This window comes from Notolepis coatsorum (assembly GCF_963971535.1).
Source record: "Notolepis coatsorum genome assembly, chromosome: 2".
Classification (NCBI taxonomy): Eukaryota; Metazoa; Chordata; class Actinopteri; order Aulopiformes; family Paralepididae; genus Notolepis; species Notolepis coatsorum.
The window spans coordinates 208,584,179-208,601,160 of NC_140166.1; the positions used below are offsets into that span (position 1 = coordinate 208,584,179).

The 16,982-nt window shown below is 41.3% G+C and overlaps 1 protein-coding gene across 1 annotated transcript in view; it reads left to right on the forward strand.

Annotated features, from left to right (window-relative positions):
• Nucleotides 1-3,595: 3,595 nt before the first annotated feature.
• The window catches only part of b4galt6 (UDP-Gal:betaGlcNAc beta 1,4- galactosyltransferase, polypeptide 6), a 50,658-nt gene continuing 37,271 nt past the window's right edge, over nucleotides 3,596-16,982 (forward strand). Inside the window, exons 1-2 of the mRNA XM_084308996.1 lie at nucleotides 3,596-4,154; nucleotides 8,848-8,964. Coding sequence (XP_084165122.1) covers nucleotides 4,040-4,154; nucleotides 8,848-8,964 — 232 coding nt within the window. The 5' untranslated portion in view covers nucleotides 3,596-4,039. The remainder of the gene's footprint in view (nucleotides 4,155-8,847; nucleotides 8,965-16,982) is intronic.

The window sequence follows — 16,982 nt, forward strand, 5'->3', positions numbered from 1 at the left end:
CTTACCCTTGTAGGTCACAGTGCTCTGGATCTGTCCTATGCACTGCAGCTCGCCACCTGGGCTGTCCAGTGGTATTTCCGCAGGCTCCAGCGGTCTGTTTGGCATGAGTGAGTGGTAGGTCTCCTCACGAATGATGCTCACATCCGCCCCAGTGTCGATTTTGAACTTGACCGGTGTGGAACCCATCAACACCTTGACGGCCCACTTCTTTGGTGACCCACCTGCTTTACTCACTTCCCACATGTAGTACCCATCTTCTGACCCGGAGTCCTGCTGTTGTTGCTGCACTTCTTTTTGTTCTCTGACCTCACGTACTGCTTTCCTATTCCTACACACTTTGCTCCAGTGCCCTACTTTGTCGCAGGTATTACATGTGGACTTTTTAGCTGGACAGTTCTCATCTCTACTGTGCCACGCTTTCCCACATTGTCTACATTGTCCTCTGTCGCCCCCTTGTGGCTTACCCTGGCTGCCATTGCCTTTGTAGCGCTTGTTGTGAGTGACCTTGTGTATCGACCGGCCTCCAGCTGTCTCTCCTTGCATGCTGATCTGCGAAGCAACCTCTTCAGACTGCCTGACCGTCTCTATGGTCAGCGCGAGTGTCAAGTCCCTTGTCAGCTGCAACTTACGGGAGACTTATTCTCCGACTCGCTTCCCATAGCATATATCAGACTGCTAACCTACACGGCACCATCTTTCTTATCCAACTTGGTAGCCGTTCTGAATCTCACAAAAAGTTGCTTCCAATCGGGCCATTCTCCTGGTTTGTCGAAAGGAAAACTCGCCGGTGGGTGAAATTTTGCCATTTCTGTCTACTTTACTTCTGACACCATTTATTGTCGATTAATCGTCTGGAGGCTTTGACTTGGTGCGAGCTCTGCTAATTTATTGACAACTTCCGTATGCAGTAACCCACTGACTCATTCACGTTCAGTGTAACAATATAACTCCAGATCAATGCGCAGGCCTTAGAACTACCCACGTATATCTTATATACTTCCATATATGACAGTATGCTTAATAACATTAGAGTTAGAGTGTTAGAGAGAAAATAGTTATTTCATGTTTATTAAGGCTTTATTAATGCATAATGATGCTACACTTAATATACAACTTGACCCAACAAGGAATAAGCAATAATATAGACTAATATGACCTAGTGTGTGTGTGTGTGGTTGAGTCCATTATCAAAGGGATGATAAATTAACATCCATCTACAAATTACAAATTAACTATATGTCCACCCTGTCATGTGTATGTCCACCCTGTCGGGTCTAAGTGGTCGACAGGGTGGACATTTTGGGACAACGATAGGGTGGACATTTTGAGCTTCAGTTAGCATATTAGCTTACAACAAACTGTGACTAGCTAACTAGCTAGTCTGGTTGTTGAAGAGAATTTGGTATAGTTAAACTTACATATTTTGAAAATATTGTATTCTAATCACTTCCAGCATATTTTATGCTGACAGGGTGGACATGTTAAGCTTGGTCAGAGCAAGTAAGCAAACTTATAGAAAGAAAATGTGTCAATAGGAAAGTCAGCTACTCATTCACCTCAGCCATTGAATTTCCCGCCACTGAAGAGAGGAAAAAACTGTCGTTGTGATGTCACTAGAGTGGATAGCCTTTTCTTAAAGGGGCGGATTCCCCAATATGACAGGGTGGACAATCATTTAAAGGACACACACAAACTCATATTTTTTTAGTATAAATACAAATATTAATTTTGTTAAATAAGATAATACACTTAAGTTGAGTAATATCTTATTTAACTAAATAATATTATGAAAACAAAATAATTATTTTTTTGGATTTGACTATTTTTTACGCACATTGAAATTGAATGAGCAGTGCATGGGACATAGCAAAACAGCATGCATCCTCTCATACAAAACTGAAAAAAAATCTGGAAAATGTATTTAAAGAGCCAGGTAATGCTTTTTTATTAATATAAAGACTTAGCCCAATATACCAAACCCTTTCATAATAATCTTTATGTTAAATTGACATGACAAATGTATTATTTATGTACAGGACACCAAAAGGCACCCTACAGCGATATTGACCCATTTATACCTTTATGCTTTATCACTGTACATAATCAACTCTTTTTGGGGAGCAGCGACCCCCCATGGACCTGCAGCTCCTTAAGGGGAGACACTGCAGGTGAATAGGGTAAAAAAATTAACTAATATATATCACAATGAAACTTCCCCAGTTGATTACTTATATTAAGACAAGACTTTTTTGTATTACAAGTTTTCTGAAATTGTATGTTTAAATATGCAAATGAGGCATTATCTACTAAAATATGCACTAATTTGCATATAATTCCAGGACAGAAATCTGAACATTGGATAAAGCCATTTTCAAAATTATAGTTTCATTTTGTTGACATATTAGAGCCAAATGTTATTACAGAGGGGATTTTGGATATCTCTTTTTATCACTCCATAAATCAGAAAATACTCCATTCAGTCCATTTTTATGGTAAAATTCCATATTTCGCCATGTTTTTAGGAATAAAATGTGATATAAATCAGGGTATGAATGCGATATCAACAAACCCTTCTGTAAATACCTTCAGAACATAGATATGAATAGAACTGGAAGGTTTGGTGTATGTGAGTGCTACTGAAGTGGAGATTTCTGGCTCAGAGTATGAGGAAAAACTCTTAAAACTCATTTTTGGGAAAACGCCTTCAAAGTTCTGTATTGTAAAATGCCATACTTTTTTTTTTTAAACAGATATTTACAAACACAATACCTAATCAAACCATTAGTAATAGACAACCTAAACACATGCCTGATAACTGAATAATAATAATAATGATGTTATTGAACTGAACAGAACTACACACAGGCTACAAACAGTGTAGTACAGTGTAGTACCCCCTAATAGGCAAAAAATATTTGAATAGATATCACGATGAAACTTTCCCAATTTGTTATGTACATATAAACTAAGAAAAAATATATTGCAAGTTTTCTGAAATGTATGTTTATATATGCAAATGAGGCACTTCCCCATTAAATATGTGCACATTTATGGATGCAATAAGGCAAAATTATGTAAAATAAACAACTAAATGTGTGTTATTGACGTTTTATTGTCACTAGTTTCATAGAAGACATGTTTAGGAAGCAAAATATAACAAAATCTCAAAATCAACAAAAAAAGTATATTTGACTATTCACCTGCAGTGTCTCGCCTTAATGCACCCCCCCCCCCCCCCCCAGCCGGTTTCTATGGTGACAAATAAGGGTTACACCCACCGGAAACGGTGTCTGCAGTGGCAGCAGAAATAATAAAAAAAGGAACGAAACCTGATTTATTTTTATTGGATTTCTTTTTTTCCCTCTCTCACCGATGTCTTATTCGGTGCCATAATCGTCCGATCATAGAGTGTGATATATATAATATATAAATAAATATATGAAGTAGGGCTGCAGAGTGTGTTTTGGAAACGAGGATCGAGCCTTGTTGTGTTGAGGAGGAGGAGGTGGAGGAGGAGGAGGCAGACCTGGACCAGACCTGAACCCCCACTCCACTCCCCAGGTCGGATCAACCTTCGTTGCTGTTGATTTAAAAAAAGGAAAAAAAAGAAAAAGGCGTCGCTAGCCTCTCAACATGGAAGACCACCAGGAGGGTTATTATTATTATTGAAACCGCATTAGCTAAGGCAAGCTATTCGCCCACCACGTTGTAACGGTTGTTTCAATATGTCTGATCGACGGTACTCTCTCTGAACAAGCCAGTGATCACGGTGTCTGATGATCCACACAGGCCTGCTGCTGCTGTTCTCTCCATCTGGACTCTAACCAGCTAATACAGCTAACGGTATCCCGGCCGGTGTTATTAAAGATGTGTCCAACGTCGGCCGATCATTGATTATTATAATAATCGATGACCACGCCACCAGTCGCGTTTTATTAAGCATCTCAATTCGATCTTTTTTTTGTATCCAGACAGTATTTTGTATATGGGATCGTTCACATCATCGGCAAGAAAGAAGAAGCGGCTCTGACTGGCAAACATGGTGACCTGGAAGCGGCTGCTGCGAGTGTCCAACCGCTCCTTCCTGGCCTTCATCTTTCTCTTCTCCATGTCCACGACCTGCCTCTACTTCATCTATGTGGCTCCTGGAATAGGTTAGTTTGTTGTTGACCCGTTATAGATGAGTTGTTGGCCAGCAGTAATATGCACAGTCTCTGGGTGATTATTAGCTCCACACTGTTGATGATGATGGGGGTATTGTTATAATGTGATTATGTTTGGATGATCTCTCCCCACTTCCACACACATCATGCATCCTCTCACAGGGAAGATGCTTTGCTATGATACCAAGCTGCGAACTAACTAAATAACTAACTAACTAACAAACACAGATCATGGTGCTGCTATGATACCAAGCTGCTAACTAACAAACACAGATCATGGTGCTGCTATGATACCAAGCTGCTAACTAACCAACTAACACAATGTCATAATGCTGCTATGACAACCAAGTCTAATTTAACTAACTAACTAACGACCGACCACAGGCCACGATGCTACTAACTAACTAACGACCACAGGCCACGATGCTACTATAGCTAGCTCACCTGATACACAGCACAGTAGCTACAAACACTCGGCTAACGTTACTTCATTCATCTGGTTATATATCTTGTTATAATATCACAGCGCTTCATGAACTATGTACTTTATACGTTACTCTATATACGTTATACGTTAGTCTATATGAATTGAAAATGGGGGACCCTGATGGAAACAAGACAAACGTCTTTCTCAGGTCTGCATCCCCTTAACAATTGTGTGTATTGAGCCGTACTGTATTGTACCCATTCTGCAATCTGTTAAATAAAGTTTTCATTCATTCATTCATTCATTCATACTGTTTAAAGTGTTAATGGCTAACCGTATGGACCACCCCTGCTCTAACATCAACCTAGTCAGCTTTGGCTAGTAACCTTTATTAATGAACATTCTGTGTTCTCTGTAAATTAGGCTACATAGATGTGTTTGTGATGGTCAGAGATTTAAATGAACATTTAAATACTTTAAATAGCTACATTAAAGATTTGTAAGTGTCTGGACTTGCATAGTTTGTAGTACTTTAGTCTGCTGCAGACCTGTGTGGAAACACTGTAAGTGTAAACGATGCCAGCATGTAATTTAGAGCTGCCAGGTTTAGTAGCCTCTGCCCTAATCCAATGGCCAAATCCAAGGCTTAATCCAGGCCAAGGCCTACATAATTGGTTTACAGAGTTAGTCTCTAAGCCTGTACTCATCTCCCATTAATACCTATGTTCACATCTGTGTGTGTGTGTGTGTCGGACAGATTAGCTGAGTCGTAAACTCCAACTATCTGCACCATATTGGCAGGGGTTGCAGCTTTTAGAGGTGTGTGCTTAGTGTTAGCAATGGAAATAACAAATTAATAGCAAACTATTTTCTGATGTACTTTGTGCCTGAAGGAGGCAGGAAAAGGAATGCTTTGTTTTCTATCTTGGTGGACTTGATGGCTATCACTCTATTGGAAGGAACCGGTTGTGTGCTGTAGTTTTCCGTATAGTGGTTTGTACAGATGACGGTAGTATTGGATAATCTGAAAGTATCCAATTTCAACTGGGCTTTTTTCTACAAGCAGTGGTTGGCCTGCATGACCAAGTCTGTGGCCCGTTAGATTATGAAGCAGAGATCAGAGGGTCAGAGTAGAGTTTGAGTAGTAGATCACTAAGGCTTTCTTTTCAATAGCCTATACTGTAATACGGGTTGGGGGAGTTATTGGGGGCACAATCTTTATTAATGCATTTGAGCTTCAGATTTGTTCGACCAGAGCCTGTGTCCTATCATTTCTGTGCATCTGGGATGGGATTGGAAACGAGCAGGATTATACGGTCATTGTTTCACATATTAGACATGATACAGTACATGGCCCATAATCCGTGGTGGTCATTGTAGCTAAAAGAGTGTGAGTGGAGAATTTGTATTTTGTTAGTGTGTGTGTGTGGCAGTGGATTTTTAATTCCTGCTGTTTCTTGGAAATGCCATTGGCCCCATTTGTTGTTAAGAATTCACAGTTCTGATATGGAGGGAGTTTGGGTGGAAAAATATAATTAGATACTTTATAACACCAGAAATACAGGGCAATTACACACCAGCAAAGAAAACATGTTGGAGGGAGTGTGGACAGGAAGGGGCGAACCATACACACATATTCTGGGGATGTCAGAAGATAAGGCACTACTGGGAAGAGATAGGAGGGATAATAAATGAAATAATAGGATACGAAATACCCCAGGGAGGCCAAGTGTTGTATTTGGGGAATCTGTCACAGGAAGGAATCCAAGGGGAAGACAAATATTTGATTAAGATATTGATAGTGGCAGCCAAGAAAGCTTTAACTAAACTGTGGTACAAGGTAGAAGTGCCGACAAAGGATCAATGGATAGAGTTGGTAGAGGGGATACAGGAAATGGAGAGAATCACACATCTGCTGAGGCTGCAAGAAGAAAAGTTTGAATGGAAATGGGGAAAATGGGAAGAATACAGGAGGGGAAGTAACGACATCACAGAGGTTTGAAAAGGATACAAGGAAATGAATAAAAATGTAAATAAATAATGCAAATGTAGAAGGGACCGAAGGACCCATGTCACACTTTTTTTTTACCCATTTTTTGTCTATTTGTTTTAATTTATGTACTGTGTATTGTCTATGAATGTTGTCTATGTATGTTGTTGAAAAAATGAAAATAAAAATTTAAGTTTAAAAAAAAAAAAATCACAGTTCTTCCCCTCGCAGTTCAGTCAGTATTTGTGAACACACACCAGTGCCACTCTACTAAAGATAGAAAACGGATGGAGAACTCTCCAACCTGTGATGTCACTGGGATGTAAAATATGGGGCTTCTCCATAGACAATGAATGGGGCTCTGACTTTACGAGGCTGTCGTTTTATTTATGCGTTGGATGCTTTTACACCCAAATTAGGTTTATATTCCAGCATTGCTAGAATGTCTGAACCCGAATTAAAACCTCATTTGGGTGTAAGATCTGACTCACACAAACATCTTCTGGCCTCATAAAGTCAGAGCCCCAATCGTTGGCTATGGGGTAGCCCCATATTTTACATCCCAGGATTCAGAGCGGGTTCTTTCTCTGATTTATAGCTTTAGAAGAGAGTGGTGCATGTTCTTAATTACTGAACTGTCCTGGGGCACTTTCTTTAAAATGGGTGGCATTCCCCTTTATTCCCCTGGCCCAACTGTTAATGAATTCCACCAAACGTAGATTTTCAATCGAGTTGTCCTTATTCTCCTCACTCCACGGACAGATTGCCTATCCTCCGCGGATGAGGAGTTTAAGGAGCCTGACTCGCACCCGAGCGTCTACCAAGCGCTGTGTCTGGCTTGACCTGCACCGTACGCCGCTCGCTTCTCCTCTCAGCCTCCACCCTCCCCTCATCCAAGATGCTCTGGGAGCTCTCCGATAAGCTCTTATCACCCTCGAGCACTCAGCATTTTACTCCACTGGACACACACACACACACACACGGTTTGTCTCACATATTGAATTTGGCCCTAGCAAACCCACTCCTTAGAACAGGGGTTCCCAAACTTTTCAGGCCGGGACCCAGAAAATAAGGCGTCAGAGAGCCGCGGCCCAATGCACATCGGGGAAATTTTTTTTTTTTTTTGCCAGGCGACCGATTTTTTTAAGCCAAATATCACTTCGATCCTATTAAGTTAGTTTAAGTTAGTTATTCATTTATATGTGCTATTTATGAGAGGGCTAACTTGTTGCAAAATAATAATGATAATAATAATAGCCTCATTAAAATACTATTGTTGCTTCGGTTGTTTTCAGCGTTTTATGTGCATAATCTGTTATTTAGTTTGAAATGTTCGTTGAAATAAGTAGATTTTTCGTTTTTGTTTATTTATTAAGTTAATATAAAACCATATAGTCACATTTTAGAATACAATAGAATAGAACTTTAGAATACAACTAGAAACACTGCTTCTAAGTTCAGTTAAAAAAAAAAAAAAAAAAAAAAATTTAAATCATCTCGCGGCCCTCCCGTGGCTTCTCGTGGCCCACCTTTGGGTCGCGACCCCGACTTTGGGAACCACTGCCTTAGAAGACAGTCAGTTAAGGAGATAGGTAGGCCATTCTGGCATACATCTTGCTTTCGTTTGTTTGTGGTGTTGCCACTCCTGTCAGGCTGTGATCAAAGTGCCGGCAGACGGGGCACTCAGCAGCAGCAGCTCTACAGTATATGTGAGGCCGCAGAGAGGCCGCCAAGTGGTGCACAGTCTGCCCAAGTGGAGTGGTGGGAGGAGTGCACAAGGATAGCCCTGTGTTTCCTCAGCGTCTGTGTGAAAAGGGATGCATTGTGTGTGAATGAACTTGCACTTGTTTGTCTGTCTGTGTGTGAGTGAGGCTCTTGTTTTTACTGCAGTAGTAATGATAAATGATTCAGCGGGTCTGGCTGCAGCTTGGCGTGCGTCCTGCTGTCTGTAGAGACGCTGATTTCCTGCCAAAGGGGGGAAGTGGGGGGGGGGGGGGGGCCGGGGGGCAGGGTTCTTATCTTGCTCCGGCGCTTTGACGCTGAGGACTTGAACAGTGGCACCAGGTGACGGGGAAGGTTGCTCCTCCCACTCTGGGGCGGGACGGCTTTCTACATCGACAACATGCAAGGGCATCTAATTTACCCTCTCACCTGTGTAAAATCTCCCCCCCCCCCCCCCCCCCCCATCTATCCTCTCTCTCTCTCTCTCTCTCTCTCTCTCTCTCTCTCTCTCTCTCTCTCTCTCTCTCTCTCTCTCTCTCTCTCAGCAAACACGTATTTCTTCATGGTGCAGGCTCAGGGCATCATGCTGAGGGATAACGTGAGGACCATTGGCCAGATGATCAGATTGTACACCAATAAGAACAGCACCCTCAACGGCACAGGTACACGCACACACACACACACACGCACACACACACACAGACCGAATCGCAGCCTGGTCCCTTGAGGTGATTGCTGATGGAGTCTCTGGTTAAAGTCTGACTGAAAGGGATATATCATATCATATAACTATCATTATTCTTACTGGACAGTAGAGATATCCAACATCACAACATGCAGGAAATCATGTTACTGTGATTTCTGACATATTACACTCAATGTTGAGCTTGCTACTCAAAAACATTTTTTTATTTAATTTTTACTTATTCCTGGGAGCAGTAATTTGTTACACTACTTATTATATTATTTATGCTTTACCCTCCAGAATTGCCAATTGCTTCCTTTCTTGCGTCAAAGGTCTACTGTAGTGGTAATACCAGTAGATATGAATGTGATCATAGTCTACTGTGGTGGTAATACCAGTATATATTAATGTGGTGGTAATCCCAGTAGATATGAATGAGATCATACTAGTCTACTGTGGTGGTAATATGAATGAACAGAAATCTGGACTGGTCGGACAACACTGAGGCCCTCTACAGGAAGGGACAGAGTTCTTCCTGAGGAGGCTCAGGTCGTTCGACGTGTGCAGCCGACTGCTGCTATCGTTCTACCAGTTGGTTGTAGCCTAGCCAGCGTCCTCTTTTTTGCTGTGGTGTGCTGGGGGAAACGTCAACTCGAGGGTCTCCAGCAAGCTGAACTAGCTGGTGAAGAAGGCTAGCTCAGTAGTGGGTGGTGAGCTGGATAATCTAGAGGTGGTGGCTGACAGGATGAGGAAAAAGCTAGAAGCTATCCTGGAGAACCCCTCCCACCCCCTCTACGAGGAGCTGGCCAGAATGAATGAATCTATGCATCCCCCCCCCTGTACCCCCCCCCCCCCCCCCATGCTGCTCTGACACCTGAATTTCCCCTAGGAGATCAATAAAGGATTATCTTATCTTATCTTAGATATTAATGTGGTGGTAATACCAGTAGATATTAATGTGATCATCATAGTCTACTGTGGTGGTAATACCAGTAGATATTAATGTGGTGGTAATACCAGTAGATATTAAAGTGGTGGTAATACCAGTAGATATTAATGTGGTGGTAATACCAGTAGATATTAATGTGGTGGTAATACCAGTAGATATTAAAGTGGTGGTAATACCAGTAGATATTAATGTGGTGGTAATACCAGTAGATATTAAAGTGGTGGTAATACCAGTAGATATTAAAGTGGTGGTAATACCAGTAGATATTAGTGTGGTGGTAATACCAGTAGATATTAAAGTGGTGGTAATACCAGTAGATATTAAAGTGGTGGTAATACCAGTAGATATTAGATATCAATGTGATCATCATAGTCTACTGTGGTGGTAATACCAGTAGATATTAGATATCAATGTGATCATCATAGTCTACTGTGGTGGTAATACCAGTAGATATTAATGTGGTGGTAATACCAGTAGATATTAAAGTGGTGGTAATACCAGTAGATATTAATGTGGTGGTAATACCAGTAGATATTAAAGTGGTGGTAATACCAGTAGATATTAAAGTGGTGGTAATACCAGTAGATATTAGTGTGGTGGTAATACCAGTAGATATTAATGTGGTGGTAATACCAGTAGATATTAAAGTGGTGGTAATACCAGTAGATATTAAAGTGGTGGTAATACCAGTAGATATTAATGTGGTGGTAATACCAGTAGATATTAAAGTGGTGGTAATACCAGTAGATATTAAAGTGGTGGTAATACCAGTAGATATTAATGTGGTGGTAATACCAGTAGATATTAAAGTGGTGGTAATACCAGTAGATATTAAAGTGGTGGTAATACCAGTAGATATTAATGTGGTGGTAATACCAGTAGATATTAATGTGGTGGTAATACCAGTAGATATTAAAGTGGTGGTAATACCAGTAGATATTAATGTGGTGGTAATACCAGTAGATATTAATGTGGTGGTAATACCAGTAGATATTAAAGTGGTGGTAATACCAGTAGATATTAATGTGATCATAGTCTACTGTGGTGGTAATACCAGTAGATATTAACACTTTGAGTGCCAGCACGGCACGGGTTAGCTCTGGATTGCCAACGCTCTATTCAATGACAGAGCGAGCACATTTGTGAACGCATAAACTATATCTTAAATTATGGCTATGTGTATAATACGCCTGTCGCTTATCAATGACTTGTTTGCAGTCAACATTGTCGAAACGGATCGTTTTTTAATCGGTTCATTTCCGTTTGATACCATTTTGAAAAACGCTCGTTTTTTAAAACGTCCAGAAAAAATAAAAAGATTCTGCAGGAATCGCGCTTTACTGTAATACACAAAACACGTTGTCATTTTTCGGCCTATTTATGAATCGTTTTCAAATAAACGCTAGATTATCGATAGTATATGTGTACTTATGCACGCTAGAGAAGTGGGCTGAAGAATCTATTATCTTATTTCCTGATCAGCACACACACACTCACAGCCACACACACACATGGGACATGCCGAGATATAGGTGAAAAGAGCTCTGATTATCCCAAGACTGGTAAAATAGATTCCTTACCTCAGATCAGATGTTCTCCAAAAATATTATTTCAATTCCTGATCGCCATTCCAAATATCGATCGCGTTTATTGATCCAACGCTGGGTACTGGCAACACATATTCCACGCTGTTCTGAGGGTGGGCAATGAGTGGGATCGTCTCCGGTTACATGCCTGACAAGTAAAATGTGGAATCCGGACTCTTTTTTTCCCATCCATTTCATTCAGTCCAATCCAATGGGGTGCAATACCATCCGGAGAGACGATAGGGGGCGGTATTTTCCCTGTTCGAGCTCAGACATATCCCCACTGGTAACGTGAGGCTAGATTGATGAAAAATGAATGGAAATCGATAATAATAAAAAAAAAATCGATTAAATAACGCGATTTCTCGTCCTTGGCACTCAACGCATGGCATGAACTAACGAGATTTCTCGTCGTTGGCACTCAAAGTGTTAATGTGGTGGTAATACCAGTAGATATTAAAGTGGTGGTAATACCAGTAGATATTAAAGTGGTGGTAATACCAGTAGATATTAATGAGCACATCGTCTACTGTGGTGGTAATACCAGTATAAGTATATGAATGTGGTGGTAATACCAGTAGATATTAAAGTGGTGGTAATACCAGTAAATATTAATGTGGTGGTAATACCAGTAGATATTAAAGTGGTGGTAATACCAGTAGATATTAATGAGCACATCGTCTACTGTGGTGGTAATACCAGTATAACGTATATGAATGTGGTGGTAATACCAGTAGATATTAAAGTGGTGGTAATACCAGTAGATATTAATGAGCACATCGTCTACTGTGGTGGTAATACAGTAGATATTAATGAGATGCAGATTATACTATTATTATTTATATTACTTTTGGTCCAGATGTCTTCATTAGTTAGAGCCTCAGGAAGTGTTCACTTCAGATCATATTTACAGTCTGGTCCATAAATATTTGGACATCAACACAATTTCCATAATTTTGGCTATGTACACCACCACAATGGATTTGAAATTAAACAATCAAGATGTGTTATAAGTACAGACCTACAGCTTTAATTTGAGGGTATTTACATCCGAATCAGGTGAACAGTTTAGAAATTACAACAATTTCTACATGTGCCTCCAACTTTTTAAGGGACCAAAAGTCATTGGACAATTGGCTGCTCCTTCATAACAGTTGGCCAGATCAAGAACACTCTTGAAGACTTCACCAGAGTGAATACAGTGTTCACCACAACATACATACCATTGGTGAGCCTCAAAAACAGGAAGACCAGAGTTGTGTGCGAGAAAAACATCTAATAAAACCTGTACAGTTCTGGTAATAATTTCAAAGTTTCTTGTTTTCTACCGAAACATAGTCTATCTCTAATGAAGAAACATTGATTTATACCTTGTACCTTATACCTTGAGGGAGACAGTGGTTTGGGAGGTAGAGTAGTCTTCTGGTAATCCGGAGGTTCCCGGTTCGATTCCCGCTCCTCCAGGGCAGCGTGTCAAAGTGTCCCCCACCCTCACCCCCTCCTAATAGAGTCTACAACCAGCCCAGCCACTCCCCTCACATTAGCAAATAGCATTAACACAATCACTAAGTGCTGTCACAGTAAATGCTGTCATGACTGTGAAAATAGCTGTTATACAAGCTTAAAATAGAATAGAATATTTCTAGAGTCTTTATTGTCATTTATACAGACGTTACATTATACAGAGATGTGCATCAACTCATTCAGCGCCAGAGGTCGCTGTTTACCTTACCGTTGAAATGCCAAAGCTTTTTAACATGGGGATACGTGGCTGTGTTTGCAGGCCTAAAGCTATATTATATATTATAGCTATGGATCTAATAATATAGTCGATCGTCATTGAGTTTCTTCTGGTCAAGATGCAAAAAACAGATAATTTTTCCATCCATACATTCCTGTTTTATACCGTCGTGAATATGAGTGTAGTTTCAGGGCGGTCTGGTGTCATTTCCAAAAGGCTGTGTACTGGCCGGCAACGTGTATTCTAGTAAAAGCGTTATCGTTTCTTCCCTGGACTAGCTACTGTTCTCAAATCAAATTAATATTATCGGTATTATGTTTCATCATGAATGCGTGAAAGGGTGGGGGGGGTCGTTTTTTGATGCTCTGATCGCCACAAACGGCATACGTTGTGGAGTAACATTACAGTAATACTTTCGGATCACAATGAAAGCATGCTCGGATCAACGCAAGATTGATACCATATAGCCCTTACCTTGACTAGGATGTACTGCAAAAAGAATTCCAATTATCTGATCGCCATTCCAAGTATTGATGTCGATCGTGTTGCCAACATAATCCAGCAATGAACATGAACCGTGACTGCTTGATTCTCGTTGATGCATGCGTTATAAGCGCTTGGCCTGCCCGACTATTTAGACTCCGTCCGCAGGCCGCAGATCGACCGGCACACCAAACCACATCGTTTCAAATGGAGTGCAATAGCGGCCGCAAGGCGGCAGGCGGCGGTATTGGACTTTTGCGATCTCAGACCCATCCCCAGTGATAACACAGGCTCCCGGCATGTTTTATGAATGGAAATATCGAATAAAAGAAATAACGATGAAAACCCGAGTATACTCGGGTTTTTGGGGGTCCTGGCGCTCAACGTTCGGCGAGTTAACCTGACTATAGTCGGGTCCGGTGCCCAATGTGTTAAGGTGCAGAGTCCATGTGTCTTGTGTTTGTGTGTGTTCAAGACTGGTCTCTGAGAATGTTTTATTTTTTGTATCTACTTTTTCTCCTCCTTTTTCTGTGATTCCATTTTCCTGACTTTGCTGTGCAGGCGCCCCAACCGACCTGTAGGAGTCGCTGTTGATTGATTGATTGATTGAAAACTTTATTAACAGATTGCAGAATGGGTACAATACAATATCGTAGGCAGCAATGATCTCTTCTACTTCAAGTGTGCGTGTCAGATCACTTTCAATGTGAAGCAGACTCAGAGTTGACAGTCTCTCCTGGCCCATGGTGGTTCTTAGCCAGTTCCGGATGCGTCGCATTGCTGAGAAAGATCGTTCACATGTTGCTGTGCCTACGGGCAATGACAGAGCCAACGGAAAAGCTTTTCATAATTTGGATAATGTCGTATATACATTTTGCATTTTTGCGAGACGTTGCTCGGTTGTTGGCTGTGTGCTGTGACCTGGAACCAACTGGCGCCGGGTGCATTCGAATTCAGATGTTTATACAAACGGATGCGTGCGATGTGATTGGTACAGACAGTACTGGATGCAGTCTGGAATGTTAACTGTGTCACCACACCTACCCATTGACACCTCCGTCGGGCGACCCCCCCCCCCCACACACACACACAGACAGGCTGCCTAATTCTGCATTATGTGCCCACATATATTATTTATATATAAATGCTAAATATTTACATCAGACATGTACAGACAATGTACAAACAAACTAATTCTACATATTAGGTACAGGCAAGCATATGGTGTTAGAGTTCTGCAGGGATGTTGTTGACAAGTTATTTTTTAACCATGTTTTGAAGTGGGGGTGGGTGGGGGCTCCTGCCTGCAGGGCCGTCTGGAATGTTAAGTGTCCACCTATTGACGGTCGGCCGACCCCAGCCCCCCACACACACTCAATACGTGGCGAGCTAGTCTTCCTGGGGTCCACACAGAAAGACAACAGAAAACACAAAACATAACAACATGAGATACATATGACAATCACAATTAACAATGATAATCTAAAAACAATAAAACATTGTAGACATCATTAGAATCAGAATATTTTGCTCACATATTTAAGTAGTGCATTCTCAGGTGGTATTTGAAAGACACTTTACTATTCAATTTACTTATGTTCAGTGGGCAGTTATTCCAATGATTGATGGCACGATAAACAACAGTCCTCTTTAAAGCATTTGATTTTGGACATGGTAACATAATCTGTCCATCATCGGCTGACCTAGTAAAATAAGAATGAACCTGACTGCATCTGACAATTTGTTTGTATAAGAAAACAGGTTGAGATGAAAAGACAGTGTTCCTGAAAAATGTAACTGTGTTGAAAACCAGCCTATTCTCCTTAGTGCCTTTGAGGTGCTTTGGTACCATGAGGTGCAAGCATAGTCTAGTACCCTTGAATGAGTGCTCCTGCCAGTCTTCAGTGTATTCAGGCCGTCTGGAATGTTAAGTGTCACCACACCTATCCATTGACGGACCCCAGCCCCCCCCACACACAAAGGTACACAGGGAAAAAAATAAAGGCTAATTTTTTTTTTAAATAAATAAAAATAATGTGTCGACTGGTCTGGGAAGGAACAGCCTGCCCCAGCCTTATACACCCGCCGCCCATTAATCTTATGTAGTACAGGTCCAAAGTTTATAACAATCCCACAGGAAATGAGTGTTTCACAAAGGTTTTTGTAATGTGTGTACCAGCGTTAATTCTGCATGATTATCCATTATTCTCGTTGCAATGAGCCCCTGCATCGTCTTGTAACTAGAGACTGAAAGCACGCAATAAGTTGAGAGGGGTGTGGATCGAACGGTGGAAAGTTTAACTTTCCAACAATGTATTGAATGATTGGGAGAAATGCAGCCCGGAGCCGGCAGACGAGCACAAAGTGCCGCGACGTGCCGATGTTTACAAGTTAACAACTTGTTACATATTTGTACAATAACATCATCATCATCAGCTTCGTTTTACGTCCTTTTTTCCCCCAGGACGGGGCGATGACTCCACGCCACTGGGCACGGTTTTGTGCCATGTCTTCATGTATCTCCAGATCCCTCATATAATTTCCCACATCCCTTCCACGTCTGCTTCGGTCTCCCTCTCGGCCTCCGCCAATCCACAATCATCTCCTCCACCCCTCTCAACACCCCCCCCACCCTCCTCCGTTCTTCTCACATGTCCAAACCACCTGAGACGTCCATATCTCACCTTGAAATCAATTTCCCTGACGCCACAGATCTCATCCACCTTGGCACTGGTCCTGCCATCTGACTCCCGCCACATACCTCAACATCTTCCGATCGCAGCTCCTTAACACCACCATCATCATTAGATCTGATGCATCAATTGCTGTTCCTGATGCCGAGCATTTGTTGAGTGCAGCTGGCAAAGTTTGTGTGTCCGTCGTGAAGAGGATGACATTTCTTTCAAACACAAAGCCCATGTGCTCATGTATTTATGGGCGTGGCTTGAAACACCGAAACACTTGCCTTCATTCACATCTAAATTTTACTCCGCCCCCACGCAATGAGGAAAAACAGCCTCAGAACAGCATGACTTTAAACAAAGAAATGTTACTTACTATTATAGATACTATAACTGTTAGCTTTTATAGTAAAAATGCTCTTAAACATTCAAACTGTGATAATATGAAAACATTCCAAAAAAAGAAGAGAAAAAACGTTTGTTTTGCTTTTATGCGACTTGCCCGTGGCTGAACCACTGACCACTGAGATATTGACAGATATACAGATAATCTCT